The sequence below is a fragment of the Pleurodeles waltl genome, chromosome 6 (assembly GCF_031143425.1).
Source record: "Pleurodeles waltl isolate 20211129_DDA chromosome 6, aPleWal1.hap1.20221129, whole genome shotgun sequence".
NCBI classification, from domain to species: Eukaryota; Metazoa; Chordata; class Amphibia; order Caudata; family Salamandridae; genus Pleurodeles; species Pleurodeles waltl.
The window spans coordinates 1,435,069,320-1,435,087,805 of record NC_090445.1 but is presented as its reverse complement, the minus strand read 5'-3'; the positions used below and the strand labels follow the sequence as shown (position 1 = coordinate 1,435,087,805).

General features: G+C 43.3%; 1 protein-coding gene across 2 annotated transcripts in view; it reads right to left on the bottom strand.

Annotated features, from left to right (window-relative positions):
* The window catches only part of MTG1 (mitochondrial ribosome associated GTPase 1), a 197,817-nt gene extending 180,111 nt beyond the window's left edge, over positions 1–17,706 (bottom strand). Inside the window, exons 1-2 of one of the 2 annotated variants that reach the window (XM_069240823.1) lie at positions 17,578–17,706; positions 13,140–13,265 (exon numbers count right to left, since the gene is read on the bottom strand). In XM_069240823.1, coding sequence (XP_069096924.1) covers positions 13,140–13,242 — 103 coding nt within the window. In that variant the 5' untranslated portion in view covers positions 13,243–13,265; positions 17,578–17,706. Of the gene's footprint in view, positions 1–13,139; positions 13,266–17,564 lie in introns of both variants that reach the window. The other variant, XM_069240822.1, reaches the window with a different exon arrangement.
* Between the last annotated feature and the right edge of the window lie 780 nt (positions 17,707–18,486).

Here is an 18,486-nt window from a genome sequence, read left to right as displayed (position 1 = left end):
TAGGCACCAATATCTAAATGTTTGATGGTGGGTTGTTTGTCAACTGAAGAAGTCTTTGCATTTGTGATAAAAAATGTTTTCCTCCTTTTTGTTCTAGTTCAAAGCTTTTGCTTTATTTGCTGTGGCTCCTTGCGGTTTTGGCGGTGGTTGACCTGCAGTTTGCACAGTTGCTTGTTTTAGGTAAGTAAAAACAATGTACTCCAAAGGAGTATTGTTGCCATGCATGAATGACATGTTTGTAGTGGGTGTACTAAATGCAGGATTGTGTGTGAAATTGTCCTTAGGTTTGTGCACAATGATATTTGTTTTGTCTTATTTCTAATTTGCCTTTCTTTCTTTATTTTTAGTGGGATATCATTGGTGATTGCTGTGTAGTTGCTGGTGAATCAAGCTTTTTCAGGCAAGTGAGCGGTATAGTTTTGAGTTTATAACTCTTACTAACAAAGCTACACTTTGTTACTTGTCTTACACAGTGCTGGTTGTTGGTGGTGAATTTGTCCAGTTAATTTTAGCAGGAGAGATCATGGCTAGCCGCAGGATGACCGCTCAGCAGGTGGTTGGTATGCTTTTTGAGTCACAGTCTGATCATGACTATGAGACGGACTATGCATCTGAGGCAGAGGAGGAAGTCAGAGATTCTGGCAGTGATGTTTCTGTTGGAGGGGAATCTTCTGATGATGAAGCCACACTCAGTGCAGATGAAGGGTCTGTTTTAGAGGAGGACATTGATGTGCCAATAGTGCAGCAACCTGGGGCTGAAAGGTTTCCCGTTATAAGACCTGATGTCTGGATTGCCCCAAACATGGAGCAGGTCGTTTGGTTTTTAGGCAGTACATTCCTAGCAAAAGGGCACGATATGGAATTAAATTGTATATGCTGTCTGAAAGTAGGACAGGATATGTGTATAGTTTCCGTGTGTACACTGGTAGGGATTCTAATATTGACCCCCCTGGTTGTCCTCCCACTTTTGGAGTTACTGAGAAAATTGTGTGGGATCTTGGTAGGCGACTGTTCAACAAAGGTCACCATTTGTATGTAGACAGCTTCTACACTGGTGTGCAATTGTTCAAGGAATTGTTTAGAGTGGACACAGTTGCTTGTGGCATAATCCGTTCTAACCGGAAAGGCTATCCAAGGGAGCTTGTCTGTAAAAAACTTGAGGACAGTGCTGTGCCTTGCGGAACGAGGAGCTGCTAGCTTTGAAATTTTCAGACAAGAGGGATGTCTACATGCTAAGTACCATCCATGATGAGAGTACTTCCCCTGTGACTGTTTGGGGCCAGGTTGCGGAAGTGCGCAAACCTGTGTGCATTTTAGATTATAATAAGCACATGGGAGGTGTAGATAGAGTTGACCAGAGGTTGGAACCTTATACTGCTATTCGTAAGTCTTACGTTTGGTATAAGAAGTTAGCACTTCACCTCTTCCACTTAGCAACCTTCAATGCTTTTATTGTGTTTAGGGATAGGTCTCCAGAGTCAAAGATGACTTTTGTGAAATTTCAGGAGTCAGTGATAGAGAGCCTTATTGTGGTGGAACAGGCCAGAGTTCCTAGAGAAGCAGTGGTGGAGGATGTGGCTAGATTGAAAGATCGCCACTTTGCTGAGCACATTCCTCCCACACCCAAAAAAGAGTTTCCAGCTAAGAAATGTAGAGTGTGTTTTCGAAGAGGTATCCGCAGGGAGACTCGAATGTACTGCCCAGATTGTCCTTCAAAGCCTGGGCTGTGTGTCGGTGCTTGTTTTAAGAATTACCACACCCAGAATAATTTCTGGGAACAACCATGAGTGTAAACTCATGTCTGTTTTGTATTTTCATGTGTTTAGTTTCATGGTTAGCATTTCTGTCATGTTCTTAGTTAGAGCTTTTGTGTTTATAGTTTTGTAATTCTTTCTACTTAGTTAGGGGTTCCTCTGTTTAAAAAAAAAAAAAAAATGATGCCATTGTGTGTGGAGTGGGGCTTGGCTGAGAGTGTACATATTGACTTGCTGTTGGCTACTGCAACACACTGCCAGCCAAACACCAGTCCACACACTCCCATCAGCTGGTGTGATTGTTGTATCAGGCATGTGGGCGTATGTAAGTGATGGGCCCTTGAGTGGCGCTGTCTGTCGATGTGAGTGTTGTAATGTGCTGGGCCCGTGGCTGGCGGTGTGAATGGCCTTGTGTGTGTCATGTATGAAAGTTGTGTGAATGGACTGTAAAGCGGTTGGTGCCTTGTCGCGGCTTTACAGCTCACGAGCTGTGAGTCATTGGTTCAGTTTTTTGCCTTTCAGTTACTAACAGTGCATTTCATTTTTGTGAAAGCTCTTGTTAGTAAAATTTGATCCACTGAACCATCACTCACCCTCGTGCCAAATCCAACCAGTATGTGTGGTAAAAATGACAAAACCTGCTCCGCTGTAATCAGGCGTCGCAGCACACCTGTGACACGCTAGGTGCCTCAGGTGGGACCCCGATGATGAAGCATGCCACCAACTTGGTTGGTGGGTGAGGGGTCTTTTTCACATAACCTAAGTGTGTTTCTTTTTTTAAAAATTTTAGTGTTTGGCACATCACGGACATATGTGGGCACATCCAAACGATATATTACAAAACTACCTGTGTTTGGGGGGGAGAGGGCACCTATGTTTTTGGTCCTGTGTGCGGCCATCATCTAGGGAAACCTACCAAACCCAGACATTTTTTAAAACTAGACACCCAAAGGAGTCCAGGGAGGTGTGGCTTGCGTGGATCCTCCAACATTTTCTTACCCAGACTCCTCTGTAAACCTCAAAATGTGCTTAAAAAAGCATATTTTCCTTACTTTTCTTCGTAGGATCACCACTCCAGCACAAAATTCCTACTCCCCAGCCCAGTGTTCCCCTCAGTCTCCCAAGTAAAATGACACCTCACTTATGTGGGTCCCCAAAGCAGAGTCAGTCTAAAGATGTATAAAAGAATATGTCCTTATAAACTTGCTGTGCTATCCCCTCTATCTACAAGTTTTGGGCCTTATTCTGTTGCAGGCACCTGGCCCACCCACACAAGTGAGGTATCATTTTTATCGGGAGACTTGGGGGAACGCTGGGTGGAAGGAAATTTGTGGCTCCACTCAGATTCCAGAACTTTCTGTCACCGAAATGTGTGGAAAATGCGTTTTTTTAGACAGAATTTGAGGTTTGCAAAGGATTCTGGGTAACAGAACCTGGTCAGAGCCCCGCAAGTCACCCCATCTTGGATTCCCCTAGGTCTCTAGTTTTCAAAAATGCACAGGTTTGGTAGGTTTCCCTAGGTGCCGGCTGAGCTAGAGGACAAAATCTACAGGTAGGCACTGTTTTCAATGAAAAAATGTGATGTGTCCACGTTGCGTTTTGGGGTGTCTCCGGTCGCGGGCGCTAGGCCTACCCACACAAGTGAGGTATCATTTTTATCGGGAGACGTGGGGGAACGCTGCGTGGAAGGAAATTTGTGGCTCCTCTCAGATTCCAGAACTTTCTGCCACAGAAATGTGAGGAACATGTGTTTTTTTAGCCAAATTTTGAGGTTTGCAAAGGATTCTGGGTAAGAGAACCTGGTCCGAGCCACACAAGTCACCCCATCTTGGATTCCCCTAGGTCTCTAGTTTTCAGAAATGCACAGGTTTGGTAGGTTTCCCTAGGTGGCGGCTGAGCTACAGGCCAAAATCTACAGGTAGGCACTTTGCAAAAAACACCTCTGTTTTCCTTCACAAATTTGGATGTGTCCACGTTGCGCTTTGGGGCGTTTCCTGTCGCGGGCGCTAGGCCTACCCACACAAGTGAGGTATCATTTTTATCGGGAGACGTGGGGGAACGCTGGGTGGAAGCGAATTCGTGGCTCCTCTCAGATTCCAGAACTTTCTGCCACAGAAATGTGAGGAACATGTGTTTTTTAGCCACATTTTGAGGTTTGCAAAGGATTCTGGGTAACAGAACCTGGTCCGAGCCACACAAGTCACCCCATCTTGGATTCCCCTAGGTCTCTAGTTTTCAGAAATGCACAGGTTTGGTATGTTTCCCTATGTGGCGGCTGAGCTACAGGCCAAAATCTACAGGTAGGCACTTTGCAAAAAACACCTCTGTTTTCCTTCACCAATTTGGCTGTGTCCACGTTGCGCTTTGGGGCATTTCCTGTCAAGGGCGCTAGGCCTACCCACACAAGTGAGGTATCATTTTTATCGGGAGATGTGGGGGAACGCTGGGTGGAAGGAAATTTGTGGCTCCTCTCAGATTCCAGAACTTTCTGCCACAGAAATGTGAGGAACATGTGTTTTTTTAGCCAAATTTTGAGGTTTGCAAAGGATTCTGGGTAACAGAACCTGGTCCGAGCCACACAAGTAACCCCATCTTGGATTCCCCTAGGTCTCTAGTTTTCAGAAATGCACAGGTTTGGTAGGTTTCCCTAGGTGGCGGCTGAGCTACAGGCCAAAATCTACAGGTAGGCACTTTGCAAAAAACACCTCTGTTTTCCTTCACCAATTTGGCTGTGTCCACGTTGCGCTTTGGGGCATTTCCTGTCACGGGCGCTAGGCCTACCCACACAAGTGAGGTATCATTTTTATCGGGAGACATGGGGGAACGCTGGGTGGAAGGAAATTTGTGGCTCCTCTCAGATTCCAGAACTTTCTGCCACAGAAATGTGAGGAACATGTGTTTTTTTAGCCACATTTTGAGGTTTGCAAAGGATTCTGGGTAACAGAACCTGGTCCGAGCCACACAAGTCACCCCATCTTGGATTCCCCTAGGTCTCTAGTTTTCAGAAATGCACAGGTTTGGTAGGTTTCCCTAGGTGGCGGCTGAGCTACAGGCCAAAATCTACAGGTAGGCACTTTGCAAAAAACACCTCTGTTTTCCTTCACCAATTTGGCTGTGTCCACGTTGCGCTTTGGGGCATTTCCTGTCACAGGCGCTAGGCCTACCCACACAAGTGAGGTATCATTTTTATCGGGAGACGTGGGGGAACGCTGGGTGGAAGGAAATTTGTGGCTCCTCTCAGATTCCAGAACTTTCTGCCACAGAAATGTGAGGAACATGTGTTTTTTTAGCCACATTTTGAGGTTTGCAAAGGATTCTGGGTAACAGAACCTGGTCCGAGCCACACAAGCCACCCCATCTTGGATTCCCCTAGGTCTCTAGTTTTCAGAAAAGCACAGGTTTGGTAGGTTTCCCTAGGTGGCGGCTGAGCTACAGGCCAAAATCTACAGGTAGGCACTTTGCAAAAAACACCTCTGTTTTCCTTCACCAATTTGGCTGTGTCCACGTTGCGCTTTGTGGCATTTTCTGTCACGGGCGCTAGGCCTACCCACACAAGTGAGGTATCATTTTTATCGGGAGACGTGGGGGAACGCTGGGTGGAAGGAAATTTGTGGCTCCTCTCAGATTCCAGAACTTTCTGCCACAGAAATGTGAGGAACATGTGTTTTTTTAGCCAAATTTTGAGGTTTGCGAAGGATTCTGGGTAACAGAACCTGGTCCGAGCCACACAAGTCACCCCATCTTGGATTCCCCTAGGTCTCTAGTTTTCAGAAATGCACAGGTTTGGTAGGTTTCCCTAGGTGGCGGCTGAGCTACAGGCCAAAATCTGCAGGTAGGCACTTTGCAAAAAACACCTCTGTTTTCCTTCACAAATTTGGATGTGTCCACGTTGCGCTTTGGGGCGTTTTCTGTCGCCGGCGCTAGGCCTACCCACACAAGTGAGGTATCATTTTTATCGGGAAACGTGGGGGAACGCTGGGTGGAAGGAAATTTGTGGCTCCTCTCAGATTCCAGAACTTTCTGCCACAGAAATATGAGGAACATGTGTTTTTTTAGCCAAATTTTGAGGTTTGCAAAGGATTCTGGGTAACAGAACCTGGTCCGAGCCACACAAGCCACCCCATCTTGGATTCCCCTAGGTCTCTAGTTTTCAGAAATGCACAGGTTTGGTAGGTTTCCCTAGGTGGCAGCTGAGCTACAGGCCAAAATCTACAGGTAGTCACTTTGCTAAAAACAGCTCTGTTTTCTGTGATGTGTCCACGTTGTGTTTTGGGGCATATCCTGTCGCGGGCGCTAGGCCTACCCACACAAGTGAGGTATCATTTTTATCGGGAGACTTGGGGGAACATAGAATAGCAAAACAAGTGTTATTGCCCCTTGTCTTTCTCTAAATTTTTTCCTTCCAAATGTAAGACAGTGTGTAAAAAAGACGTCTATTTGAGAAATGCCCTGTAATTCACATGCTAGTATGGGCACCCCGGAATTCAGAGATGTGCAAATAACCACTGCTTCTCAACACCTTATCTTGTGCCCATTTTGGAAATGCAAAGGTTTTCTTGATAGCTATTTTTTACTCTTTATATTTCAGCTAATGAATTGCTGTATACCCGGCATAGATTGAAAACCCACTGCAGGGTGCAGGTCATTTATTGGCTCTGGGTACCTAGAGTTCTTGATGAACCTATAAGCCCTATATATCCCCGCAACCAGAAGAGTACAGCAGACGTAACGGTATATTGCTTTCGAAAATCTGACATTGCTGGAAAAAGTTACAAAGTAAAACGTAGAGAAAAATTGATGTTTTTTTCACCTCAATTTCAATATTTTTCTTTTTCAGTTGTTATTTTCTGTAGGAAACCCTTGTAGGATCTACACAAATTACCCCTTGCTGAATTCAGATTTTTGTCTACTTTTCAAAAATGTTGCGGTTTCTGGGATCCAGCGTTGGTTTCATGCCCATTTCTGTCACTGACTGGAAGGAGGCTGAAAGCACAAAAAATCGTAAAAATGGGGTATGTCCCCGTAAAATGCCAAAATTGGGTTTTCTGATTCAAGTCTGCCTGTTCCTGAAAGCTGGGAAGCTGGTGATTTTCTCACCGCAAACCCTTTGTTGATGCCCTTTTCAGGGGAAAAACCACAAGCCTTCTTCTGCAGCCCATTTTTCCAATTTTTTTGAAAAAAACGAAATTTTCACTGTTTTTTGGCTAATTTCTTGGCCTCCTTCTGGGGAACCCACAAAGTCTGGGTACCTCTAGAATCCCTAGGATGTTGGAAAAAAAGGACGCAAATTTGGCGTGGGTAGCTTATGTGAACAAAAAGTTATGAGGGCCTAAGCGCGAACTGCTCCAAATAGCCAAAAAAAGGCTCGGCACAGGAGGGGGAAAAGGCCTGGCAGCGCAAGGGTTAAAAGATTCGCAAGAATAGCAAGATAGCTAGACTTCGGAAGGGGATGTCAAGTGAGACCTTTCACTAGATTTAAGAGCGTTTTTCACTTAGCCGAGTTTAAAAACAACCCTGAATAAAGCAGACTTCATTTGATAACACTAGGTTCATGGCCAGCAACTGCATGTTAACACTCAAGATCTTACACCATGGGTCACCACTCAAAATTGTAGTTTACAAGAAGTACAGCTTATACCTCCACTGTGTGATACTCGTACAAAAAAAATCAATTTTTGCTGCTCATGCGGGGTTTCCCCATCATCAATAACCACATTTTTTCCCCTCATCATTAACTGTCTTTAGCAAACAAACCATACCAACACAAGAATCCCACCTGCCCTCAACCTCACCCTGCCTATACCTCTGGCTCCCTTACTAGTGAGCCACCCCCACAACCCCTAAGCAGGGCCCTAAAAAAAAAAAAAAAAAAAGGGCCAATAACCCCCGCCTGAGGATTAACATCTACCCAAGTGTCCAGCCTTGTGTTGGCCCCTGGTCCGATCCTTCAGGCAAGTGCCGAAATACAGTCACAAAGCAAAGAGAAAAGAAAAGAGAAAAATCATGAAGAGAGAGCGCAAGAGGCAATTATATAAGAATTGAAAAGAGGAAGATAAAGAACCTTCGATAAAACACAGAAATAGAAAACAACTGACTCAAGACCCAACAGGAGAAAGAACAGGAAACAAAAAGCTGCGTCTTTGTTCTCCTACCTCTCCCACCTCTAGCCCCATCAGAAAACCGAGGGAAAGAAGAGGCAAAAAAGAAGAGATAAACAAATATAAAGTATGCAGCATTCAATCTATCGTCAAACAGTCTCAGGCTGTCATTGAGCTAATAACTCCTGAATTTTTAGCCCTTGTAACAAAGTCTGTCCATCTTTTCGGATTCGCAAGGTTGCAGGTTCCATGAGATATCTTATTGCGCCCAGCTTCTGAAGGGCTGGGATATGTTCCCATAGTTGCCACCTCCTGGTGACAGAAGTCAGAGCGAACAAGAAAGTCTATCCCACAGGCTTTAGCAGGACTCATAGGAGTAGCAGTGCAGAAAATCTCTTGGCGGAGGATAATATTCCCAATGAGGATGGCTCAAGGAAATCAGGTGGGCTTATTAGGAGGTTTAAAAAGGAAAGTGATGTGCCCTCGGAATCATAAGGTCAAAAGCCCAATCACCTAGAACAGGAAATGCCTCTCGGAACAGATGTACCACAAACCCCCTTGGGTCATCACAGTAACCTCAAGTTATTTCTGCATGACCCATTTTCAAGGACCTCCAACCTGGATGAATGAGTGGACAGTTGAGTATCATGTTGAGCAAATAACTGCACTATTTTCCTCCATCTCTGTCCGTACAGCCGTCTGCAACTCCTCCACAGCCCCTAGCCAAGACTGAATGATATCCACATTTCTTGACATTTTACGTAGGACAGTTTGGGTTTTTTATGGGCAGAGGAGTCTCTCCCATAATCCTCCCTGTGCTGCAGCAGAAGTTGATGAATAGCACCCAGAGTAGGAGCATCTTGGATACCCTGAGAGCGCACCACTGGAGGATATTCTGAAGGAGGAGGACCCGGTCACAAAGCACAGACACTGCAGAATTGCTGATCCTCTAACAGTAAAGTAATAGAGGGTACTGAGACAAGTGAGGAGCGGTTAGTTGGTGTCAGTTCTGGTCAGCCAGGATCCCAGACAAGCTCCTCCATTCCATTCTGTGAGGAAGAATGGATAGTTATTCCTCTAACACTAGCCGCTGGGGCTGATACCTTACCCAGAGTTAGACAAGGCAATGCATAGTTAGCACTGTCTAAACTTGGGTCAGACAGTTTTGGAAGCTCAATATCTCTGTGACCTCTAATGTCAGTTGTGTCCAAAACTAATTTATTCATTAGCTCCTCAGCCTTCTTCTCATCACTATCAGACCAGTCAGAGAGAGAAAAGAAAGCCTCCTGAGTGTCGCCATACAGACTAGCCAGGTCGCCCCCAGCTGCATATGTTAGATGAGAATGGGAAGGCAGCAATATTGACTGTGTCCCACAAACCAGAACTTCTTCCCCTGATAGCTGGCTGATAGGCCCAACCGTACTGTCCCTCCTGATCTGGCTCTGCAGGGCTGAGGGGGGTCTCCCTCCAGACAGTAGACTCACTAACACCTATACCCAAAGCTGATAGTAAGAGAGAGGTAAGTGCCTGGCTTACTGGCTTAGAACATTTGTTCATGTCCTTACCTCTGAGGCTAGAGATGTTGCTTGGAACCGTCCCGGCAGCAGGAGGGATTGAAGAGACAAAAGAGTCTAAGGTTCGTTGAGCACCCGCTGCAGGCTCCCCCACCCTGCCCCAAGGGGGCCCGAAGAGGAGACCAGGGTTACTAACCCAACTGTCTCTTCCGTAGTTGCATGGTCCTGGCTGGAAAATGGAAGGCTCCCCACTGCTTCAGGGCAATAACCACCAACTGCGGATAATTGCCTTAATGGTTTGATTGCCTTTAGAAGGCTACGCCTTCTGTGGGGCCCAGAGGGTTTTCCAGGGAGAAGCCGCTTCCTACACACCTTTCGTAACATTTGAGTGCTTGTTAAGTCCCCTCTTCCTCCTTTCCTTGGACCTCCTTGGGCTGGCCTACTGGCTGGGAAGAAATAACAACGCAAGACATGAAAGAGTGCAGCATTCTGCAATATTGAAAGAAATCACCTTCGACAGTCCTTTGGGCACCTAGCACCACCTTACGCCTGCAAAATCCTGTCAGGCGCAGCACAGTAGTAGACAACAAAGTATCCCACAGAAAGAACAAAGACTCATCACCAGACCTGCCCAACAACTGTTTAAGCCAGGAATCAAAGCTGTTACTGCAACTCAGTGTTTAATTTGTAAATAGAAAGGTGCCGGTGCTCAAAGCTCTCCTCTTAAACAAGCCGCTGCTGCAATTAAAAGTGCGAGCACTTAATACTGAGGCAACGTAATCCTGAAAGCCACATCGGGCTTCTTCAGTCCATTTATAGCCCCTCCCTGCCCCTTCATCTCACTCTGTCAGCTTCCTGCTTTTACCCTTTCTGACTTCGTTTTTCTCTTCCTCCGTCTTTACCAGTGTCTTTTGCTGGCAGTAAATGCTTGAGACAGAAAACTAAGCGCCGGCCCTACGAAATAAGTGCCGGGGCTCCACACCGGAAACAACAAGCACACATTAAGCACTGCTGCAACTGTCACAATGTAATAACTGCAAGGGAGCAGGTTTTGAAAGGCATGCAGCTTACGTGTTTCAGGCCGGTGCGAGTCCCTTTATGCAAAATATGTATCCTCAGCTGATGGACGCCCTGGGATATAATCCGTAGTTGCTGTCCATGCGGGAAATGCAGGAAAGAGGATGAGCTACAGGTGCCGGCTTTCACCAGAGAACTTCCCCAAGCATGACAGCATGCACCAGATTTCCAGGAGCAACTCCGGCCACCACACTGTCTCCTGAAGCTCTGCTGCCCATAAATAAGTAGTTCGAAAGGCAGAGGCCGGAGCATCTGACAGCACGCGTCCAGAGCCTAGAGCTAGCAACAAGTGAGCCATTTCCAGTAAACACTAGTTTACAAGCAGAGTCCATTTCCATCGGAGAGGCCAAGGAGAACCAGAGAGCGGCCACCTAATGAGAATCAGGACAATGGGGTGAAGAGCAGATGAAAGGGGCAGTACATGCATGGGTAGCCAAGGGAACCAACCTCGGCCGAGAGCACTCAGCCGCCCTGAGCTCGGCCTTTACACTTCTAAGGCCATTATAAAGAACACTGAGCTGGGTAATAGTAACTGTAGGCACCTCTGTAGGTAAATGCACCTGCCACAAAAGTCTGTGTTTAGGCTGTAGTCAATGGGGCAGTCAGCAAAATTTCATGAGGAAGGTGGAGTAGCCCTTTCTGCATTTATAAAGAAATCGAATGACAATTTGTCAGAGAATAAGAGGACTGGGAAAACAGGGAAATGGGGAAAAAAAAAAAAAAATATATATATATATATATATATATACATACACACATATATACACACACACACAGACACACATATACACACACACACACACACACACATATATATATATTGTCCCCTCCTAATTGTGTTATATAGAATTTCTTTAAGTGTTTAAAGCAAACCCAAAGATTTCTTCTACGGGTAGCTTTTCATGTAGTTTTGTACGGGTTGGACAATATACGGAGTCTTTCTTTAATTCATATGTTATGTTAAACAATGGTGGAACTTATTTGATTTATAAACACTGTGTCTTAAACATTCTGCCTTAAAAAAACAAAATCATTATGCTATATATTCATTCTGTTCAATGGGATTATTTTTTAAAAGGACTTATGTTACAAAAATATAAATGAATAATTCATTTGGTAAGATGAGTTTTTTTGTGGACAAAGATGAAAGTAATTGAGCAAAATTTTTTAAATAATATATGATTCATCGTTACACACAGAATTCATGTGATTGATGTTTTTTTTTTTTTTTTTTTAAAGATTGATTGGTCTGTGGGGTTGATAGCCGGTGGGGGTCTTGTATGTTTCTTGTTGAGTTTTGATTGATCCCTCCCCCATTTAAGCTTGATGGGAATCAAACCCCCAGTTAGTTCAAAGGGCTTTAAGGCTGCTTGCTTCTGCTTTTGTGGCTCCAGCACATTCTTCTTGATTTTAATTACCTTTGTAAAATGGCTGTTGTCCATCTTGTAACAGTAGATTATAACTCGAAAATGGCCACTAGTGAGTGACTATGCATGTCCAGACCTAGCAGCAGTCACTAAATGCCTTGTCTTTTATCAGAAAAACCATTCCAACAAGGTAGTTACTGTGCTGGTATAATCATGAACCTGTTGGCATTTTGCCAATTTTAATTTACCATTCAAAAATGGCAGCCGTCATGCAATTTAAAAAATAAATAAAGTTTCACCTTCCAATCTTGCCCACCTGCAGGCGCATACGTCATCATACACTGGAAGGCATTTTGCCTTCTTTTTTGTATTTTCGCAGAAACCAATGGCATTGGCGATATGCGCTGGCAAAGCTAAAAAGTCTCCACTCATCTTTAAATAGTTGCACCTATTGGCTTTGCCAATGCTTGTTCTATGAGTTAGCTTTGTCATTTAAGGAACAGCTAAGAAAAAAAAAAAAATAGTTCAAACTGACATCTTTATGAGAAAACATTATGTTTTCTCAGTTATCTGGGGTTGTCAAGGAAGGGGGAGGCAAATGTGATGTAACTCTTCTAAGAAACAGTAGGAGATTACGGAGGCAAATGATGATCTGCGACCCGATTTACTAAACCCCTTGGTGACATTTGTGAATAGTTTGAACACAATCTATGGTCATCTACTTTATGTCAAATGTTATCATTATTTTATTTTGCAGTTTACCATTTTAGGTGTACTAACGACAGTAAACCATGAAGGCACCTGAGACTTACAGTAGGATCTCTCTCTCCGGCCTAATTGCATTTTTTACAATTTATGAAGAGCATCATGTAGCAAACAGCTTTGCTGTCTTTCACTGCATTACTTATGCGGGAAGGAGGCGGGCTATGTTTAAAAGATGTTTTTAATAGTTTTTGGACCAGCTTTCTTATGCTGGAGATTGATGGACCTAGTTCAGTTTGTTATTCCTTTGCATGACCCCGAGATGTCTTACCCAACAGGTTAGTGATTTTAAAATTAGGCTTTCTGCTGCTGTCCTGGTGTCATGCAAACTGAATCAAATACATTTACACAGATACGTAAAGGATGCTCTTGGCCTTCCATGACATTGTTTGCTAATTACTTTTAGGTCCCTCTTTGACAAAGACATTTAGGCATATGTATGCAACTAATACAGGTGGCTCCTTAAAACCCAATGTGATTGTGGCACTACCACTAGGCGTTTAGGTTTTTCCTATACAATACAAAACATTTGCAGTTAACATGGTGCAAATGCCCCTTACCACTTACCTCTCGACATATGTCCTGGGAACCAGTGTGCCATGTCCCGGCCTGCAAAGTTAAAAGTTTCTCTAAACCCACCTGCCTGACGCAGGAGCTGTTGTAAACGCATCACTTAGGGTAACTGAGAGAAACCTAAAGTAAAAAGAATGGCAAAAATCAGGTACACTGGGCAGTTCAACAGAAAACACACAAAGATGAAATCATAGAGTGGAAAACTTGATGATAGAAGCAGTTAATACAGAACTATACTATAACCTATAACAACATATGCTCATCAGGTGACATATGCTAAAAACACACTACTAACCAGTAACGAAGGTTGTCCATGAGGAGTCTTTCAGAGGACACAATGCTTATGTTAATTCTCTTTCTTTATAGAAAATCCTTCAGGTGGTTTAGTTTGATCAATGCGCTACAACCAAGGTCTTACTCAACTGCTTTAAGTTGGTTATATGTTACAGAAACTCTCCAAACAATCTCTCTTTATTATCAGTAAATGCCATTCAAAATGTCTCATTTCACATCAGAGGGTATAAATACTATGTCCACATATGCCTTCTTTACTGCATTATGAAAAAAAAAACTCTAGGTGGGAGAGGAAGGCAGTACAATCTGTAAACTCACAAGTGATTGAAGATTTCGGACCCTGGATTTTTCACTTACGAGGGAGTGAGAATGAAGTATTCAGCCATGACATATGACAGCAAGTACGCACCAAGAACCAAGCTGTGCCTGAAGAGATTTGAGATGGCTACTCGTCCTACAAGTCAATCAGCCAATTCGCCTATAAGAAACGGATGACTGTTCCAAGAAATATTAACTGATCTATGTAAAGGTACCTTGAATATTTTGGAAAACATGAAGGAGGTGAGATCCACAGTGGTTACTACCTAGCGTAAATGTACTCGATTTCTCCAGGACAGTAGGCACTGTCCTTCTGTAAAACGCCATATAATATTCTACAGTCAGTCCGTTTGCTCTGTGAAAACGTTTCTTCTAGCAATAGGTGTAAGACACAAAAATTGTTGTCCCGTTATTTCTTTTAAAAACCGGTAGTCCTATCAACGCAATGCCAGAGGAGCATCTCTAGAAAACGTTTTGCGGAACGGTTTGGAAAAACACAATTAGAAGGATGAAGAACATACCCACATAGGAAATTTAAAACATCTTGGGTTAACCGATATCAAGTAGTTCATAGCATAACTTCATAGTGATGGAAGCAAGTCTGTCCAAAGTTCACTTTCATTTAATATCTACAGAAAAGATCCAAGGCGATCTCTGCACACTTGTTCCACTCTCACTGAGTTCATGAAGGTAGTATTATGTATCCAGCCGTCCTTTAAAGCCTAGGGATCTAAAACTGACTGTGCACCTTACTGAACACAGCACTCGATGAGCTTCACTCCAGTAGACAGATGTGTAACTAATAGATGCACAAATACGATAAAGAGCTCTGAGCACTGCTCGCTTTATTTTTTTCGTCATATATTCAAAATGTCTAACATAGAGACTACGTAAGGTGAAAAAAGCAAGTTATTCAAATAGGAACAAAATCTAGAAGAACTGTAACTTAACATTACAAGCCTATTTAATAAGCACAGATTCATGTACTAAAGGCCATGCAAACTTAACTAAAATCTAGATTTGACCCTACTCATCTTTGCATCAACAAACGTGAGCAGCACTTGCATGTTAAAAAGATACATTAAATTGATCCTATCCAGAAACGAAAGAGTATTAATAATATTCGCTCTCCAAGCAAATTGCAAGTTTTCATTTAAATAGTGTTTTGGACGAACAAGAGTGTTTTCTAAGCACTTGGTTGTTGTTTATTATGTTAAAACGTACACCTGAAGAGGCCATGAGGGTTCAACTGAGACACCTGAACATGTTATGTAGAAAGGCCCACTGTACATGGATGCAAAGTTGGTGTGGGTTAATTATGCTGGCTTAGATGAACACGCACTCATTTTCTAAAGATTTGAAGGGTAATGTTCATTTATTATAATTATACAGGGACTTTGGTGAATTTCTAGCCATAAATTTGACTGGTTCATGGGATATAATAAAAACCCCATCCTGACTCACTCTTTGTAAATAACAAAAAAAGGATGTCATTATCTCAGTGGCCCTTAAACAACATTTAACATATCTAAAAACTAGTTACGCAGCCAACAATTAAGTATGATTTTCTGCAGTTGTTCTTTGATGCATTACAGAGTAAAGAGCAATGGTGTTTTGTACTTGTTTTATACATTAATTATGCTATACTGTTTTACAGCACAGTAAGCTATTAATTATAGAACATTTTGGTGACATTAATACCCTTATATACAACCCTAAAATCGGTACTGTACTCGTATTGAAATGAATAAATACATTGATATGATTGCTAACAGCAGTTAATGATAAGCTTAGCCACTCTGCTCATTTGCCTTCCACTCTCCAATCCTGGTACATATTCAGCCTCCCTAATTCCAACTCGTCCTAAGTAGGGTATGACAGGTCTCAGTACGCTTGCATCTTACACCGATGACTTCTCAAAAGTATTTTCAAAAGCTACTGGAAAACTCCAGCTTCATCAGTGCCTTCTACTGTGACAGCTCATTAGATCTGATGTCACCGACTGACATACTACTCTGACCAAATTACTATACCAGACACTGCTTTAGCAACCGTCCTGGTGGTCTCGACCCAGTGCAGATGGGATGCCTCGTTTTGCAAGTTGACAATCGTCTCATTAGATTCCATTGCCAAGACTATCAAGTTGATTAAACCATCTGTTTCTCCTTCTGAAATCTGAAATACACAAATCTTCAAACAGCCTTTCATAGCCAGCCTTGTGACTGAATGGCAGCCTTCATGCAATGTCCTGAGAATCTCAAGATTTGCTTAGTCTTCCCTTGTTGAGGAAAGTATGTGCAGCCACAGCTGCCCTGTCTAGCGAAGGACTGAGATCCTTCCTAAAGTAATGGAGAAGAGTCTTTAAGCACTGATATTCAAACAACTCGGAGGGAATATGGTAAGTCAACTCCACCTTCAGTAATTAGAGCAGTATTTCGGTGTGGCATCAAAATCGACCACTATGAAAATCATCAAAAAATATCTAACTAGATTCAGGGCAAAGCTTAGTCCTTACTTACACTCTTTCTATAGTGTTTGACACCGAGTCCATAATGGAAGGATGTTTGGTATTAAAGGAGCAGCACTATGATGGCTTAATGAGGTGAAACAGAGCAGCTTTTGAGTCTGGTGTCAATCAGATGATGGTAGGAGAGAGAACGACAAAGCTTCTTACAAGAGCACATGCACATCCCTCTGCATGTGGAGTCCAGAAAGCAAACTATCACCAGGTTTCTTTAACATGCTTAGTGGTAGGAGGATCAGTACGATGCAACCAAGTTACACAGCAAGAAATCTGCACCACCGGTCTAACTAGAGGCAGCACAGTTAACTCTCACATCAAACCTAATGCACAGCTAGTGCATTTGTGTCAATTGGACTCATACGTCAAAGGTGCCCTTCAAGCAATTACTGTATTTCAGGTGATCACAGTTGAGTTTGGATATAACAATGCCTGGTTCCAGAGCCACAGAGCCAGCAGCCAAGGAGAAGGCAAGTCACAGAGCATAATTAAAACTGCACTTTAAAAAAGTGAAAATGAAACGTAGCTTTTCCTCATTCTGCTTTGGACAAAGAACCCTCCACGTACATTATAAACAGGGGCGTAGATGGTCAGTAATTTTGAGGGGTGTGAGCTTCAGATTTTCCAGAAATCACGCTGGCACATAATATTAAAGTAAATATAAGACAAGCAGGACGGACAAGAGGGGCATAAGTGGCAGGAGAAAGAGTGAGGAATGCAGATTGGTGGGTTAGAAAATAAGATAAAACATTATTTTGAGAACTAACCGAATTTGTTTAAGCCTTTCGAAACAGAGAGAGCATGTGTGTTATTTGTTGGTGTGTAAAAATTCCTGGTGAAATCAGGCAGCCACCTCACCATACCTGACTGGAAACACCTGCCTCCGACTTTTTATCACAAAACACATGTATTAGGGCTTTGTAACACCCCAACAACCCACCATCCCCAAAAAGCTATGCCCCTGGGTATAAAGATTGCAAGTCACCTCTGACTTCCATGCCCTTTTAAAGGAACTCGGTCTTTGCCTCGTTCCTCTATGTGGTGACGGAACTCCTCAGAAACATGCAATCGCCTTATAATGTGCAGAAGTACTTTAGCCTTTATATAACGGCGAAAGTGAAACTACAAGCAACATGCGCTGGCCAGTACCACCCTAATGACACAATAACAGTTATTTCACTTCATCCACAACCTATACCAACTTATATAGTGCTTTCCCCGCGTGGCAAACTGTAAATTGTAAGACTACACCTATTACCACCAACTGTCGTTGAATCAATACGTACTTATCACACTTACTGAGCCCGGGTACTCGGAACCTTCGATTTTAGATCATGCGAAACACCGGACCATAATGTCCCTTGCACTAACAGGAAGAAAAATGCATGGATCCATTAAAAAAGAAGAGGAAACTTTTCTCAAAAACAGTTCTAAACAATCTCCACCCATACATCGATGCGGATAGGCTGCATGTAGCTCACATTTACTGCACTACGGGTACAGTGGGATCGAAACGACATAACGTCCTGTTGTCCTTGGGAGCAGTTAGGGTTTCCGACTACCAGCAGTTTGCTTATGTTTAGAGGTTATAAAAGGGCAATTATAATTTAGTATAAAATCCGATACTATTTTTGAATATGAAATTCTTTATATCCTATTGCTAATAATAATTGTGAAGGGGTAGTTTAGACTGGCCTAAAATAATTTTAAAGGTATTTCTTACATTATTTGCTATTTTGAATATCAGCTTAAAATGGTGAAAATGCTGACTTTTGCTTATTTTACCTGTATTTTTAGCAGCCCAGACTCAAAATACCGGCCAGGTAAAATAATTGGTGGGTGATAACCCAGAGGGCCCGAAAAGGCCGTACGTTGGTAGATCTTATAGGAATGGGGGAGAGGAATGTAAAAATGTCCTAGCTAAAATAACAGAAAGTTGCAATTCTATTAACCTCCTGGTGCCTGGGGTGAGGTGGCCATGTCCTCGGCCACTGTTCCCGTGTGCCAGGGATGAGACCAGCTCGTCCTGCACCCAGCCCGCACCCCCGAGTCGGGATGGAAGGGGAATTGCTTACAGCGCATCAACATCATCAAATGCTGCCTGGACGAACCAGAAGCCGTTTGCTTACAGCGCATCCATCAAAGAGGACTCTGTTTTCAATGGATTTCTGCTCCACCATCACGGGCGAGGCCCGCAATGGTGGAGCA